Source organism: Falco peregrinus, chromosome 12, assembly GCF_023634155.1.
Source record: "Falco peregrinus isolate bFalPer1 chromosome 12, bFalPer1.pri, whole genome shotgun sequence".
NCBI classification, from domain to species: Eukaryota; Metazoa; Chordata; class Aves; order Falconiformes; family Falconidae; genus Falco; species Falco peregrinus.
In genome coordinates this window covers 11,382,805-11,398,352 of record NC_073732.1, presented here as the reverse complement: position 1 = coordinate 11,398,352, position 15,548 = coordinate 11,382,805, and the positions used below count along the sequence as shown (strand labels likewise).

Below are 15,548 nucleotides of genomic sequence, written 5' to 3'. Positions count from 1 at the left end.
GAGGCCACTACGCCACGCTCAGGGGAGGGTCAGGGCCAGCCCAAACCTAAATGGGTGCCGTGTCCTAACCAGGAATTGGAGAGCAGAGCTTTTAAAGGTATTTATTAACAGCAAAATGCAATCAAGTGATTGCTTTCTTGCCATGTCAGTTTTTATTAATCATTAGCTATTACAAGTCTTAAAGCTTTACCTTAAAAATTAGAACTGTTTGCTGACAAAACCTGCAAAGGAGAAAGCTTCCCCTGCAACCTTCACCGGCAGGTTCTGCCAACAAGAAGAACTGTGATGAATTCTTATTGTTATTTGAATTCTGTTAACATTTTATCAAGTTTAGAACAAACTTCTAGGAAACAAAAAGACACAGGAATTCCTTACTACCTCCAGTCCTAAAGGGTGGTTTCTGACTTCTCTTCTACAAGACAGAAAGTCATCCTGGAAGGAAACTGCACACAAATCCACAGCAAAGACACCACAGGCACAGCATCGACAGGTAATTTGTTACCTTTGGAATTATCTGGAAGCATGCTGGCCGCTCACTTGCTCAGTGCATTTGGAGGCGATGCAAGATTTCGGCTGATGTTATTCATCAGTCCAGGGTTTAATATATTTTTATTTTGAAAAGGTAACAGATATCAAAATATTTCAAAGCAGATCTAGAGTTACAGATAATACAGGCTGTATTTTATATATAATGATTTGTAAAAGAAAGATGATAATCAGAGGCAATCATTCAAAAACACGTTTCAAGGTTAGGGCTGGTTTTTGCAACATGCCTCGGAGGTCACAGAAATACTGCCTTAATAATATATTATTTATGCTAAGTTTAAATATATACAATCTCACTGTGCAAAGACAAGCACTTTTGAAAAAGTACCTGCTATAAAAATGGAACTCAACAATTTAAAAGAAATAGCTTGTAACAGCTTGATTAAAGTTCAGGCAGTGCTTTGGCTTTCATTCTCTGATGTTTCAGAACATAGTTTCACTTGTTTTCCAGGAACAGTAGAAATGACTAACAGAAAACAAGTAAATAAGCTTTAAAAAAACCAAATCTCTTTTAGACTTCTTTTTGTTGCTAACTACAGTGAAGAAACAAGTCTCATTCTTTTTCATTTGATCATCATTTTCAGAAGTCAAGATTCCTTTTTTCTATGTCTGATTAGGTACCACTAGCACGTAACTTCTGCATCTTTCTTTACTCACTCAAATTACTGGAGTGCAAGAAGTCTGATAAGTATCAAAGTATTCTGGGGAAATAAAGCTCATGCAGTGGGTTGTCAGCTGGCTGGTGGCTTTTATGTTCTGCAAAAAGGCTTGTACTGCTATTGTTCCACTTGGCTTTCAGGCTGCGAATCAGGAGAAAAAAGCCTCCCTGAGCATGCTGAGAACAAGATTTAATCTCACGATTTGCCCACTCATTTATTTGGAAGTGAGACTGTAACGGAACTTCATTCTTCCACTATGATACAGACACTTGATTCTAAGTACGCCATTAAGCACAACCTTAGACAGACAGACTGGAGTTTACCACCACTGATGCACCTTGATCCGAGTTGTTCATTTACAAGCTGCACCTGTGATTGCTGGAAGGTTTAGCAAGAGAAACATTAGCTGGAGCAGGTGTCACAGATGGAGTCAGGCACTTGAATCATTAGGAGAGAAGCAGCGATATACTTATTGATATAACAAAGTTCAATGGTAAACGTGACAGTGGTTTAACAAGATTCAACGGCAAGGTACACTTGCTAATTTACTGCATGGAGGACTGGGTCAGACAGCACTGTCAGCGGGACCTTCCTGTGGAGCCACGAGGTTGGGAAAGGACCCCCTTTCATTCTAAGCTCCTTCTCCAAGGGGGCTCTAGGTACAGCTGGATCCACTTCTAGCCTCAGACTTGGTCAATGGTTTGTCTAAAGGATTATATATGCACAATCAATCCTTGAAATCTTAGCTAAGTGATACAAAAGTTTAGCACACTATTAATCACTTACCAAGAACCTGTTGCAACAAGGACTCTCTCAGCCCCAAGGGAGTAACCCTGAGGGGAACCCCTGCTCAAAGGGAAACCCTGGCACGCAGCCCACTGCCACGAGGAGAGCCCAGCAGACCCCGGCCTGTCCACTATTTATAGAATAAGGTAACTGACATATTTGCATACCAGCAAAACCTCGGGGTCACCATTCCAGATGACCCTTAGGTACCACATTGCCATCCATCCACCAAGTCCAGAGTAAGCTGGATGCAGCCATCACAGCCCCACTGGCGATTATGGCTGGGGTTGGGGGAAGCACACTGCTAAACACTAGGTTTAGTTAAAAAGTAAACTTGCAAATTAATTTTACCAACTGTGAAGAAGATCTTTATAAAATTCCTGGGGTGCTCGCTTCTTCACTGCCTTTTTTTTTTTTTTTTTTTTTTAAGGTAGACTATGGATTGCTGGAAGGGAGCTGAAGGCCACAGCTGGATTTGTCCCACGCTGATCATCTGTGCCAATGGATTTTTCTCCACAATGAGGCCATCAGAAGCTTTTCTCACTCCTTATCTAACTGGACCAGACAAAAACCTAACAATTGAAGAGGTATGTAACTATTCTCTTAAGTAATAGTTAAAGTGATTAAAGCATTAAGAATTACAGCAGTAACTGGAGGGGAGATGAACTGTTCGATAATACAGGCATATTTTATCTAGAGATTCATATTTAAGACACTTCTGGAAAAGTAAGGAGTCACTTTTTTGCAGCAGCTCAAAACTTTGAAGTCCCTAAGTTCTTAGGACTTTGAAACCACTTCGGGGGTTCTTTAAGAAATTGGTATTTTCAGCAAAATCAGGTCAGCTAATTCCTCTCTCTACCAAGAGCCCAAGAAGGGACAACATTATGATTTATTTATACTCATCATGGAATTGATTATACTGACAGTAACATAGGGATTGCAAATCACAAGAAAACCAGACTTCCCCTTATGAGCTGTTAGATTATTACCTACATTATAGGACTGTTTTATGCATTCATTAACCGGCAGAGGTCAGATGCACATTCAAAAAAATTTTTTTTTTTTTTTTTGACAACAGCATGCACTGCAGGTTTCCTTCCTCTGCTTTGTTCAGGACTGGCTGCTTCAGGAGTACACTACCCAGCAAAAGGGGATATAGTTAACAAGTGGCTGATTCATGGAGCAAATCGTATAATTAGAAAACACAAGCTTGGTACACCCACATAGAGCTAATATGAAGAACAGTCATTCCTGATATGCAGAAGCAAATGTTAAGGCAGAATCTTCTAGCATAGTGTGAACCCAACGTTTCTTCTGAAAAAAGTTATTTGTGGTTTATGTTGTTGGCGTTTTTTTCCCCAATTTTTAATTTATTTTTTTAACCACAAAGGGTAGGGTAATTTCCTCTTATACGTGAAATAAATAGTACAATAGGATGCCTGAGTTCTGATTTCAGCAAGAATCTGTAACTCAAAAATAAGTGGAGTACAAATACTGGCTCTTTCAGCCACACTCACCTCTGTTGAGCCAAATCCGTAAGTTTCAGTCAAGCACTAAAAAATTTTAACTAAAGTTCACAGAAACAAAAGAAGTCACGCAGAAAGATACGGTGAATGCTGCTCAGCAGGCAACTCACTCCAGTGCCAGCTCAGAAGTAAAAAGACAACCACTTAATATTGTTCCTCCAGCATTTAAAATAATTCCTTTCTAGTTTGATTGCTTAAGTTGATAATGAGGGATCAGGAACAGAGACCCTAGCAGGGCCAGCAATTACGGGGTAAGACCTCCCCAAAACAGGCAACTTGCACATTACAAAGTGAACTTTACACCTGGAAGAGGAGGACATCCCACCCAGCTGAACTCAGGCTGCCTGGGCAAGCACTGAGCTTTAGTGGTGAAAGTAAAGAGCACCTTCCAGCCTGAACGCGTATCAGTTTTAAAAGAAGGAATTTCTTTTCAGAGCAGCTATGCATCGAATGCCAACTGAAGCTTACCAAAATGTTCCATCAAAGACTTGCTTACTTCTTACACAGTACATTTGAAGAATGAAACATAAGGTGAAGATAGTGTAGTAACAGCTACATGCTTATTAAGTGAAGTTCCAGTTCCCCCATCATAAGAGGCATATGCAGGTTTTTTTTTTCAGTTCTGACAAAAGAGAGGTCACCAGAGGTATACAGTGACTCACATAAAAGTTCAAACAGGCATTCATTTTCCACCATGGGGAATAGGAGTTGAAGCTAGACAGATTTTCCTCTAACACAGACATTGTTATACCTGCTTCAAACAACTGCACAAAGTCTGCCTTGCTCATCAGCCTTTACTAGAATTATTTTTTAAGCCAATCTGCCTGCTTACGTAGTGGAGCTTAGCATCACTATCTTCACTTCTTCAAGAGTATATTTACAGTTTTGTCATTTAAGGTAGTTAAGTCTGCACAATTCACACAATGCAATGTTTTCTGTAACTACAAATATGTTCCTTTAATATCATAACCAAAAAGCTTCAAAATCAACATTTTAGATACTTTTTTAAAAAATAAAAAAATATTTCCTCTGTCATTTTCTCCTAGGTTACCAACCAGATTTTCCCAGTCTGGACATACTCCTACCTTGCGCTCCTTTTCCCAGTCTTCCTGGTTACAGACTACGTGCGCTACAAGCCCGTCCTCCTCCTCCAGGGCATCAGCTTCATCGTCACGTGGCTCTTGCTCCTCTTCGCACACGGAGTGGTGGCCATGCAGCTGGTGGAATTCTTCTACGGGATGGTAACAGCCACCGAGGTCGCCTATTACGCCTACATCTACAGCGTCGTCAGCACCGATCGCTATCGGAGAGTGACGAGCTATTGCAGAAGTATCACCCTTGCTGCAGCCACCGCTGCTGCCGTGCTGGGGCAGCTGCTGGTTTCCTTGGCAGACGTATCCTACTTCCACCTTAACGCCATTACCTTGGCCTCTGTCTCCCTGGCATTCGTGTGCTCCTTTTTCCTCCCGATGCCTCAGAAGAGCATGTTCTTCCACAGGAAAGACATCTCCCAGACTCCCCCAGGAGCAGACCAAGCTGCGGCTGCACCCGACCCCCCCAGGCCGTCGCGCTGCCAGGAGGACAAGAGCTCCGCACCCGCTGCCAGGGGACCGGCACCCGAGCGGCAGGATGATACACCCAGCCCCCAGCAGCACGTGCTGCGGGTACTGGTGCAGCTGAGCACCGACCTGAGGGATTGCTACAGCTCCAGGAAACTGCTGTACTGGTCCCTGTGGTGGGCGCTGGCTACGGCCGGCTTTAACCAGGTGCTCAATTACATCCAAGTGCTCTGGGACTTCAGAGCCCCCTCCCACAGCTCTGCGGTGTACAACGGAGCTGTGGAGGCACTGGCAACTTTCCTGAGTAAGTATAAGATCATTAGTAACTACTTCTAACCCCTCCTGCGCTGATGGCATTCTTCAGCAAAGTCTTTGATGCCTGTTTACATCCTGTGAGGACCAAGGTCAACAGTAACAGCCTTCAATATATAACACTGAAACCAACAGCGTGCAAAGCATATTTTTACTGTGCAACTTGGTTTTTGAAGACAACACTGATAATCTTAGAAAAAAATATATAAGCTTTTTCTTCTCAAGGGAGCCTCACTTCACCAAAGTGTTTTAGGAGTTTAAGATCACAGCTCTGTTTAGACAATTTAACTGCAGCTAAGTGGTTTAAAAACCACGTGCAGTGCCTCAAACACACCTTAAACTAGCTGGTTTAAGAATTACAAGAACGTATTAACAGATGCACTGATCCAGATGGTCTATTTAAACAGTGGATTGATGATCATTTCATCCTCAACAAGTATTCTGTGGCTGTTAACCGTATCCTGATCAGTGAGTTTGCCTCTGGATGGGACATACAAGTTGAGGCTGAGAGAGCTGTAACTGTTTAGCCTTGAGAAAACACGGGATCTTATTCACCTGCATAAAGACTGGAAGGGGAGTAAAAAGGACAGAGCCAGACTGCTCCAAGTGGTGCCCAGCAACAGGACAAAGGCACAAACTTAAACAGAGTTCACTTAAACATACAAGAAAATTTTTATTGAAAGGGTGATTTAGCACTGGCACAGGTCGGCCAGAAACATGGACTCTCCATCCTTGGAGATGTTCAAAACCTAGACACCACCTTGAGCAGCCCACTCTAGCTGACCCTGCTTTTACTATGGCTGGGCAATCTCCAGAGGTCTCTTTCAACCTCAGCCATTCGGATTCTCATTACAGCTACTTGCTCCATCCAAACAACATTCCTCTTCGGCCACAGAAGGCAGAAGAATAAAGTGCAACTTCATTTACACAGCTGTGCAGTACCAACAGAGCCTCATTGTCGAGCTCACCTTTACACACTTAAGGCTCCTGGTACGTAGGAGGAGACGTATCTCACATTTTTACAGGGAACTGTCAGTTTACGCTTCCTCCCTGCAATCAACATAAAAACACATTTTACTGAAGCTACTCCAGAACTTCTCAGACTACTGGTCTGAGCAGCTTTCCCAAGGGCTTTCTTGCTTTTACACCCTCTAGCACTTGATCCTATTTCAGAGTACAAAAATCACGCACAGTACCAGGAACCTCCAGGTTACAGCAGCGATGGACTACAGGAGCTGGCCTGCTAGGGCTTCTTGAGCTCTGACAAAGAGCACATACAACCAGCAAACAAAGTCCAATTTTGCATGCGAGTGCTAGCCTGCCTGAAACCATCTGGGCAACCGGCACCCTGGGCTCCAGTAACTCACTGCTGTGTAACCTGCCTGGACCACACTTCACCCCGCATTTGAGCTACAAACCTCAGCACATCACGCTTCAGAGCTTTCACAAACATACAGCATCATCTGTGCTAAGGGAGCATAAAAAACCCACACACAAACATAGATGGATAACCTTCCTATAGCAGTATGAGATACTTCTCCAGAATTGAGATGGAGAGAAAAGCAAGCCTCATCATTATTGCAGAGGTTGTTGTGTGTTTGGTTTTTTTTTTTAAAAAAAAAAAAAGGCACCAGTTTGCTATACTGTATTACACTCAAGTAGCAGGTTTTACTATACATGATGGTCAATAAGGACTTGACAAATGCAGTTCATAAGATTTTTTCACCAGAAGCTGAAAAGTCACTTTCATAAAAAAATAAAAGCATGAAGGAGTGCAACAGATTTTCGTTTCATAAGGATCTTTACATGAAGGAATTAAACTCCATTACACGTATTTTGGCAGAAAATGCTTGGTGGGATTGTTCTCTTTGCTCACAGCCGTCAAAAAAATGGCCTAACAGCAACAGACCACACACTGCTGCCTCCAGCCTTAAGGCATGAGGCACTTTCTCAGAGCAGTTCAGTCCGCGAAGGCTCTGTAAGCCAGGAGAAAAAAACCACTCCCACACCTCCAACAGAAAACGGCACACCACTATCAAAGCCTACCGTGGCCGTAACGGCCTCAAGAGCTCCTGGCACAACCCATTTACACAGCGATCCAGCTGCTCTAGAAGGATGATAAAGTTTCAGAGTTTCAATCATTCCTTTCTTTAAAATTTCTAGGTTCAGCAACATCCATGGCAGTTGGATACGTCAAAGTAAACTGGGATCTTTCTGGAGAACTGGCTTTGGGGATTTTCTCTGCAGTGGATGCTGGGTCTCTGTTTCTCATGCACTTCACTGACAACATCTGGGCATGCTACGCTGGTTACCTTGTGTTTAAAGCATGTTATATGCTTCTTATAACAATAGCAACGTAAGTATAATACGCAATGATCTAACTAAATTGATTTAAATCAGTAAATGTACATTTTTAAATGTATCAAGTTTTTACTCAGTTTCCCTAGGCATCAGATTATCGGATAATAGTTCATGCCAGCAGCACGTATTATTTCTAGCTTATATAAAACTATGCTTAAAATCATACGACCTCACCACTACAATAGGTTACTCCAAGTCAGAAACTGCCTTATTCTGCATTTAGCTGTTCATTCATCTATGTATAAATATTCTCTAAATGATCAAGTGAATATACAGAGGACTTTATTTAGCAAAAAACCCCACTCAAATAAATAAGAGTATGCACAAGTGCCGTAGCCAGAAAACCAAGGGATTTCTGCCACAACGAAGCTGTTAAAAGTTTAATAGCCAAGATTGAACAGGCTTTACCCTTTGAAGAAACTGCTGTGCACACTAAATTGTTCCCAAACTTCCTCCTATACATAAACTGCAAACATCCTTGCTTCCATAGCTTAGTAACCTGAACATTCATTTTCAGGTTTCAGATTGCCGTCACTCTAAGCATGGAGCGTTATGCTTTGATATTTGGCTTCAACAACTTTGTTGCACTGGTGATTCAGACAATTTTAACAGTTGTTGTAGTAGATTCCAAAGGTCTGGGACTGAGCATCAGCACCCAGGTAAGCTGCATTACTCACACTGCTGTCAGTCCCCCTGCCCTCCTCCAAAAGATGGTCCTACTGCAGGATTAGGCTTTGGGAAGATACTAGGTAGCGTGATAGCTTAGAACAGTTACTCACTTGAAAAACAGGTTCATTTAAAGTGAGTTGACAGTAGCTACTACATCCTACTTGTCCTCTAGTCCTGCAAATTTTGCATTTCTGCAATAATTTTAAGAATATTTTCAGAGCACGGGGGAAAGACCACCAGTATTACTCAGATTGGCTTGTTTTTTTAATTCCCCACTCAGGTTTACTGTTCACAAATTTACTGTCAAAATACCCAAACAGAAGCAGGAATCAAGCTGAAATACAGTCTATGGGTCTACTGCTAGGGTAATCCTAAATTATATAGTTTCATTGGACGCACCTTTTAAGTTACTGCGATTCTGAAAGTTAACTAATCTCATGATTCCCCGCTGTATTTCTAAATTTACAGTTTAAACTTATGTACTGAATGATGTCCAAGTCTCTTAACTTCCACCTTTTCAGCAAAGAGTCAGAAAGTGCAGAGCTGCCGTCCTCCCTTACCGAGGTGGGGAGGGGAAGCATGTAACAGCGTTCCCTCCCCCTCCTTTTACAAGCACAGACATCCAACTGTAGGGAGAAAAGCAGCCAGGCTTCTCGAATCCTTTCAAGATGGGATCGTTTTGGGGCTTGGGTGACAGAGAAGGGAAGGCAGCAGTGGAGCGACGCCCCTTAATTTATCAGCTAACAGCAAAAGTAGTTTTTGACTTTTCCTTCCTCCTTCCCTACCTCCATTTCCCAGTTTCTCATTTATGGCAGCTACTTCACATTCATAGCTGGAATCTTCCTCATCAGAAGCGTATATACCATTCTCTCCATCAAATGCGGAAACACCAGGGTGGCTGGTGAAAGCGTGGATCGTTAACAGCGACACAAAGTAAGGTTGCGAGCAACAGCGCAGAAGGCTGCGTCATCCGAACCATGAGTTTGGAGAAACACAACGCCCAGTCGAGCAAGGCTGGTCGATGGTGAAACAGGCTGTTATGAGCCTACAGCATGAAGAGCTTTGTCAACCGAATGGTGCATTTTACCCATTTTCCTCACCAGAAATTTAATACCAAACCATCCTCAATCTTCTATTTCAACTCAAATTTAGTCATCTGACACCAAAACTTCTACTGATGCTCCACGAGGACAGCAAGCAAGTGCATACAGATGCCTGACCTCGCAGTGGAAGAGCTGATAGAACACAACCTTTCAACTTTCGCTTCTATCGAGTTAAAGGCAATTTAGTCATACACATGACCTCCAGACATTCCTAGGGAATCTAAAGCAGCAGTTGCCTCATAGCAGCAAGGTGATGTGGTAGAAACCTTGCCACAGAAGCCATCTGAAAACTTCAGACATTTTCAACTGGAAGTAGTGACATGCATTTTTAAAGCAAGTGAAGAAGTAGCAATAAACCATTTCTTTTTCCAGAAGACACTATTTCTGTACGTTCAAAGGTGGATTACTACAATGCTACACAGCATAGTAATACCACCATTTTAGTTTACAAGTGTCATTTCAGATTCCACAGAGTAGACTCTTCAGAAACCTGAAGGAAAACATGCTATTACATACAGATAAACTGCTACTGAAGCAGTAACAGCTTTACTGAGGGTTTATTGGGATGTATGGATACAACACAAACCTTCCCTCCGAAAGTCTGTTCGATAAGCACATGCATTACTTGTGTCTGACAACTGCCAGGACACACACACACACCCCTTATCTCTGGAAAAAAAACACCTTCCTAAACTTCTTAAAATTAAGAATTGAAGTGTCTTCCCATGGCTTACACAAGGCACCCTTACAAATAGCATGACTAAAGGTTTAGCTATAACTAAAGCTGATCAGGGAATGTTCTTTCAATTGTGTTCAGTGATGTCCACTTTGGAGTCACCTATATCTGATAGCAGCAAATTTCATTGTTCTTTTACCACAACTTACAGATTTGCCAGGAGTCAGAAGTAACATTTCCCCCAATTCAGCTCACAAAAAAATTTAAATCATTAATTCCTCAAAACCCAGGCTTTTAAAAGCTGCTTCAGCTTGCCTTTATGCCCCAGTAAGTTTTCCTTTCAAGAAGGCAGAATACTTGCATCATATTTATAGTTCTCTTTCAGGAATTCCAATTAAATTTGGTCTTTTTCAAATGAAATTCTTGCCTCAGCATTTGTTTCAACATGGTGCTTGGGAGTTTGCAGCTTTTAAGTAACTTCAAACTGCAGTACCTGGGCATCACATCTGCCTTGTAGAACTCGGGATGTACCACTTACAGCATCTTCTCACACACATGAGAGCTGACAGAAGTATTAATTTAGAAGGTGTCCAAATTAATTTCTGCGTAGAGAGGGCTATCAAGTGAAGTGCTTGGATGCTAAAGCAGAAGAGGATACTGAAAAGCTAGTGAAGTACAGGTTTTTGGCAACTACACTAGCTGCATGAACTGCAGAGATTTCTAAAACAAAAGCATTTGTAATCAATGGTCAAGAATTAGTTTTGTAAATATAGGTATTTTAAAACTCAAAATGAACAAAACAGCTATGGTGTCAGTTTCTTCTCAATATAAAGACGACTCAAAACAATATAAGATCTTCAGCTACTTGTCTGGAGTCTGATAAACTCAAAGTTAGTGAACACTGGACAGATGTGGTTGTGCGTAGTGAAAGTTGCCAACCTTTTATCTGCATTCAAGCTAGTTACAAGAAATAAGGTATTCCACTATTTATGCAGCATAATCTAAAACTATATGCTTTGCATACTCAAATGAAATTCAGTATCTCTTTGCAGTAATCAGCTTCACTTGGATCAGAATATAAATTTCCATAGATACTGATTTCATTAGCCCTTGCCCAAAGCCTAATTTACATTTACGATTTGCAAATTTAGGTAAGGAGAGCACAGGATTGTTGTCCTTCTACGAGGCTGTTCATCTCACTGATGAGACATTTGGTTGATTTCATCCCGCTCCCTGAAATAAGCATATTTACCTGTTCCAGAAGTCCTTCTGAACCCCTGCAGTTCCCCGCTCTCTACCTCATTTATGTGTTACTATCTCAAAACAGGTAAGGTCAACAACAGCGAGGAACTACAGCTCTTTATACTATACTAAAAACCAGTGGTGAGAGCAGGGGCATTGCTAACATTTCTGATACCCTCAGCTGCTGGGGATTTGTTTAGTTTAATTCCCTAGATTCTCTGGGAAATTCACTATACACCGTGCTCTATCCAGCAGTCCTCATCAGAAGGAAAAGATTTTTAAGTCTGTTTTAACTTTAAATACTTACATGTCTGGTTTTAGTCCCATTGGCATAAGGCATGCCACTATAAGCAGCTTATTGTATAAGCTGTCTGTCTCCTGTTTTAGGATCTCCAAAGCTTCAAAGAAAGAGAAGACACAGAAATTACTACCCACCCCTCCATAGGCAGGCAACAGGTCAACAGCACTGGTGTGTGTGTATTTACAAGCAGTGGTCAAGTCTTTCAGCTCCCCTAGAAATAAGCAGATCTAACAGTCCAGCAGTCAAGTACAAGTGCAAGGTCTTCAAGAATTTTCATGTTTATCTCAAATGGGCTTGCATATACTTTCCTCACACCCGCCCGCCTCCATCCCAAAATCAAATCTTATTTATTCCCCTTATCGTGAAAGCTGTAAGAATTTTACTCTCTAGCTGGTCAGAAACCTTTAAGCTTGCAGTTTATGTATTCATCATATATTTACGTTGTTTGCTTAGTTCCAGTATTACACTTGAACTTAGGCCAAGTTATCTCTGTTTAAAACACTGTCACCAACTACTCTGATGCACTTACATTTTTCTTGACCCTTCTCACTACTACAGACTAGGCAAGCCAGACATTTTTCCCCCTCTAAAAATTCCATTCTAGTATGGCAGTGAACATTCCAGTAAAAAAATAAAAAATTGATGGATTTAATATTCCACAGAAGGTCTTGCTAATACATATCAATTTTTAACAAAAAGAATACCATTACATCTGTGGTACCTTGGCCTATTACAGACTGTTCTGATAACAACTAACTCCCAAAGACTGTCATTAGCTACCCATAATTTCACATCTTTTGCAGCTAACTAAATTCCTGAGTAACTACCCTCCTCAGTTACTTCCAGCGTCCCTCATTACACAGACTGTTATTATTTGTTATTATTCTGTCAAAATAATCCAAGTTCACTCGACATTTTCCTGTTCAATAGGTCACTTCACTTGAGCTAGAACAGCAAGCTCAATCACAAGGACACAAAGAAATATATCCAAGTGAGGCATGCGAGAATTTTAAGCTTAACTCACCTTTAAGCATATTGCTTTTGATAACTCATCTGTGTATGAGACTCACAATATGTACATTTTAACCCAATAAAATGTTACTGCACAGAAAATGCTACACATTTATTTTTTTCTAATATTTATTTTTTTCACCTGCAAACTGTAGCAAAACATGATCAGCTTTATTATGCAGACAGGTATCCCTCTAACATTAGAGATTTAGGCATGTATAAATAGAAGAGCTCTTAGGAAAGGAAAACATTTTTGAGAAATGAACAAACCTTCAATTTAACTTCATGACTTTGAATACCAATGGTTAAAATGATGTAGCTCATTCATTCCAAGAGATACAACAGCACCTTAAAGTGGCTGATCTATTTCCCAGTAACATTTTTCACATAACAATGTGTTAAAGTTACAAATACTGATATGCACAAATAGCTATTTTCTAAGAAAAGTATGTACAGTACTGCAGCATAATGAATGTGGTATCTGCAATAACTTATTAGCCAATTTTAATATACATGATACCGCTACTTTTTACCTGCCAGTTCACAGGTTCAAGGATGTTACCACAGCCCTCTGTTTTGCACGTTATTACCTGGGGGGTGGGGGCGGGTTGATTTTCTTGGGTATTGTGGTTTTTTGGTGGTGGTTTTTTTTAACTTTTTTTAAAGGTACACAATGCAGGCTTTTATTTTTACTTCGTAAAGACTTCTTTTGTGTTTAAAGCTAATATCAGTGAAACAAGACAACAGTGCAAGAGGCGCAGAGATGTTATGTGACCACATAAGAGTTCTTTTGGGTAAAGTGTCTATAAGGCTATAAGAAAGGATTGGTTGATGAGCTTCCTGTTGGAAATTGTCCTGTTGGTGCACCAGCCTGGGGGAAAATGAAAGAAGAAAAATAAGACAAATATTAACAATTTTTTTTCCATGTTGTACATCATAAATGCAGGATGTATAAAAAAGAAAACAACCTATTAGGAAATATTTCTGGTTTACATGGCAGTTTTTTTGATGGCTCTCTGAAATCACACTACTATAAGGGCACCATATACCTCTGTTTTGATTTGAACAGCCTTATAAATGTCATGTCATCATTGTAATGAGTTGCATTTAGGAGATGGACATGCTTTCTTCCCTTATTTGAAGCAAAAGAAATAAACTGTGTCCCTAAAGAGATAACTTCTGTATGTCTGAAGAGTAATTAATATCGCACACTTACCATAAAAGGGTTACTAGATACTCCAACAGCTGTAACTTGTCCAAAAGGAGTTACTACAGGCTTTCCCTGTCCAAATGCAGCAAAACCTGCTCCTTGGAAAGATAAGTGAAAAATATTAATACTAGTAACCGGTCTGCAAAAAGTTCTTTACTGCAGCTCCCACACAAAAATAAGAAGCAGCCTAGACTGCACAATCAGCAGTATTGATCCTACTTAAACACTAACAGGAATCTAAGTGTAAAAGAAATATGGCTGGGCTTCTCATTTGGTTTCAACCGTTGGGAACTAATGAATTTCCAGTTTCTACATATGCACTTTTTTCAAGGTTATTTTATCATTTAAATTTAGGGAGAAAGTACTTTCCAGTTTTCTTTTGCCTGTGTTCTATGAAGTTAGAGATAGTGGTATAATCAGTTGCAGACACTCCAAAAATAAAGACAAATCAATCCTTGCATAATTCTTGCATAAAAACCCTTTGAGCCTGAGAATACTTATCATTTTAGTATCAGATTATGGTAAAATTCCAGTTATGTCATTGCACGCAGCCAAGTCAGAAAACTCAACTACAGAGCCAGAACAGAATGTGGGAACACCTCATCGATATTGAGTTCATATAGAAATCAGCACACACACATTACTGCTAACTTACAGACAGATCATTTTCTCCAAGTTTCTGATTTAAACAGGATTATCTAAACCGTATAGACCTACCATTTGGCTGCTGAGCAAACGCAGTCTGTTGAGGGAAAGCTGCCTGGGTTGGGAACGTGGGCTGCTGGAAGTTGCCGCTAAAACTAGTAGGAAGACTGTACGAGGCAGGAGTTCCAAATCCTGCAGGCATGCTCATGGATGCAGTACCAAATGTCGCTGCTGGTAAGCAAAAAAAATGTTCAATTTACTGCAAGAAATGACTTCTTTCATGAGACAAATTACTCTAATGCCATGTTAAGTCAAGTCTCCTAATGCCTCAGTGACCATACAAAAGTTAGGTTCAACTTCTATAGCCATGGAACTCATTTGTTAGCTTGGATCACCACCAACTAGGTGCATAATTTACTTTTGCACTTCAAAAATTAATGTAATCATTTAAAATTTACTAGATCCAGCACAGTCAGATACATTCTGAAAAGTTTTTTTACATTATGTATACTTCCCCCCAAGCTTTTCTGGTAAAAGTCCGTACACATCAGAAGCAAGCACTTTCAGGCAGCGTCAGCCCTCCTGTTTTTCTCCTTCTGAGAAAAGCATGAAAGGATCTTCCTACTTCAAGCTGCATTACAGCAAGTTACAAGTAAAAAAAACCAACCTTAAGGGATACATGCATCCTCTCCCTCTTTATCCCATCCTTAACATCAGTTTAAAGGAAATTCTCACCATGCACGTTATTTGCACACAAAGTTCCTAATGCAAACACTCTTACCGCTGAGGTAAGACTTAGAACAAGAAAACCCAAACTTTTCATCTGATTCTCTGCTGAACATTTCAAGTAAAGAACACACAGCTCATATGCAATTCCACATGCCTTCAGCAAATAAGCAGGAGCACATCAAGTGCAAAAGTGTAGCAACAAAACCATTATTC

General features: G+C 40.7%; 2 protein-coding genes across 7 annotated transcripts in view; one reads left to right on the top strand and one right to left on the bottom strand.

The window, feature by feature from the left end:
• The first annotated feature begins 408 nt into the window (after positions 1-408).
• On the top strand, positions 409-12,739 carry LOC101922953 (thiamine transporter 2-like). Of its 2 annotated transcripts, XR_008749394.1 has the most exons (5): positions 409-490; positions 2,422-2,578; positions 4,564-5,380; positions 7,552-8,408; positions 9,217-12,739. XR_008749394.1 is itself a non-coding variant. In XM_055817162.1 (4 exons), the coding sequence occupies exons 2-4, from the start codon at positions 2,429-2,431 to the stop codon at positions 7,746-7,748; spliced, it is 1,164 nt and encodes a 387-aa protein (XP_055673137.1). In that variant the 5' UTR covers positions 409-490; positions 2,422-2,428; the 3' UTR covers positions 7,749-12,739. The 2 variants fall into 2 exon arrangements, 1 of the variants encoding a protein (XP_055673137.1); XM_055817162.1 differs by having other exon boundaries at positions 7,552-12,739.
• A 123-nt stretch (positions 12,740-12,862) lies between these two features.
• Positions 12,863-15,548, bottom strand: part of AGFG1 (ArfGAP with FG repeats 1) — a 36,842-nt gene continuing 34,156 nt past the window's right edge. For all 5 annotated transcript variants that reach the window (XM_055817159.1, XM_055817157.1, XM_055817160.1 and 2 more), the window contains 3 exons: positions 14,679-14,837; positions 13,968-14,059; positions 12,863-13,622 (listed from right to left, as the gene is read on the bottom strand). In XM_055817159.1, coding sequence (XP_055673134.1) covers positions 13,563-13,622; positions 13,968-14,059; positions 14,679-14,837 — 311 coding nt within the window. In that variant the 3' untranslated portion in view covers positions 12,863-13,562. The remainder of the gene's footprint in view (positions 13,623-13,967; positions 14,060-14,678; positions 14,838-15,548) is intronic.

Excerpts from the sequence above, each read along its gene's own strand:
- LOC101922953 (XM_055817162.1), top strand. The coding sequence starts at position 2,429 with ATGGATTGCTGGAAGGGAGCTGAAGGCCACAGCTGGATTTGTCCCACG. Across the intron at positions 2,579-4,563 it reads AAAACCTAACAATTGAAGAG|GTTACCAACCAGATTTTCCC; the intron begins GTATGTAACTAT and ends ATTTTCTCCTAG. Across the intron at positions 5,381-7,551 it reads GGCACTGGCAACTTTCCTGA|GTTCAGCAACATCCATGGCA; the intron begins GTAAGTATAAGA and ends TAAAATTTCTAG.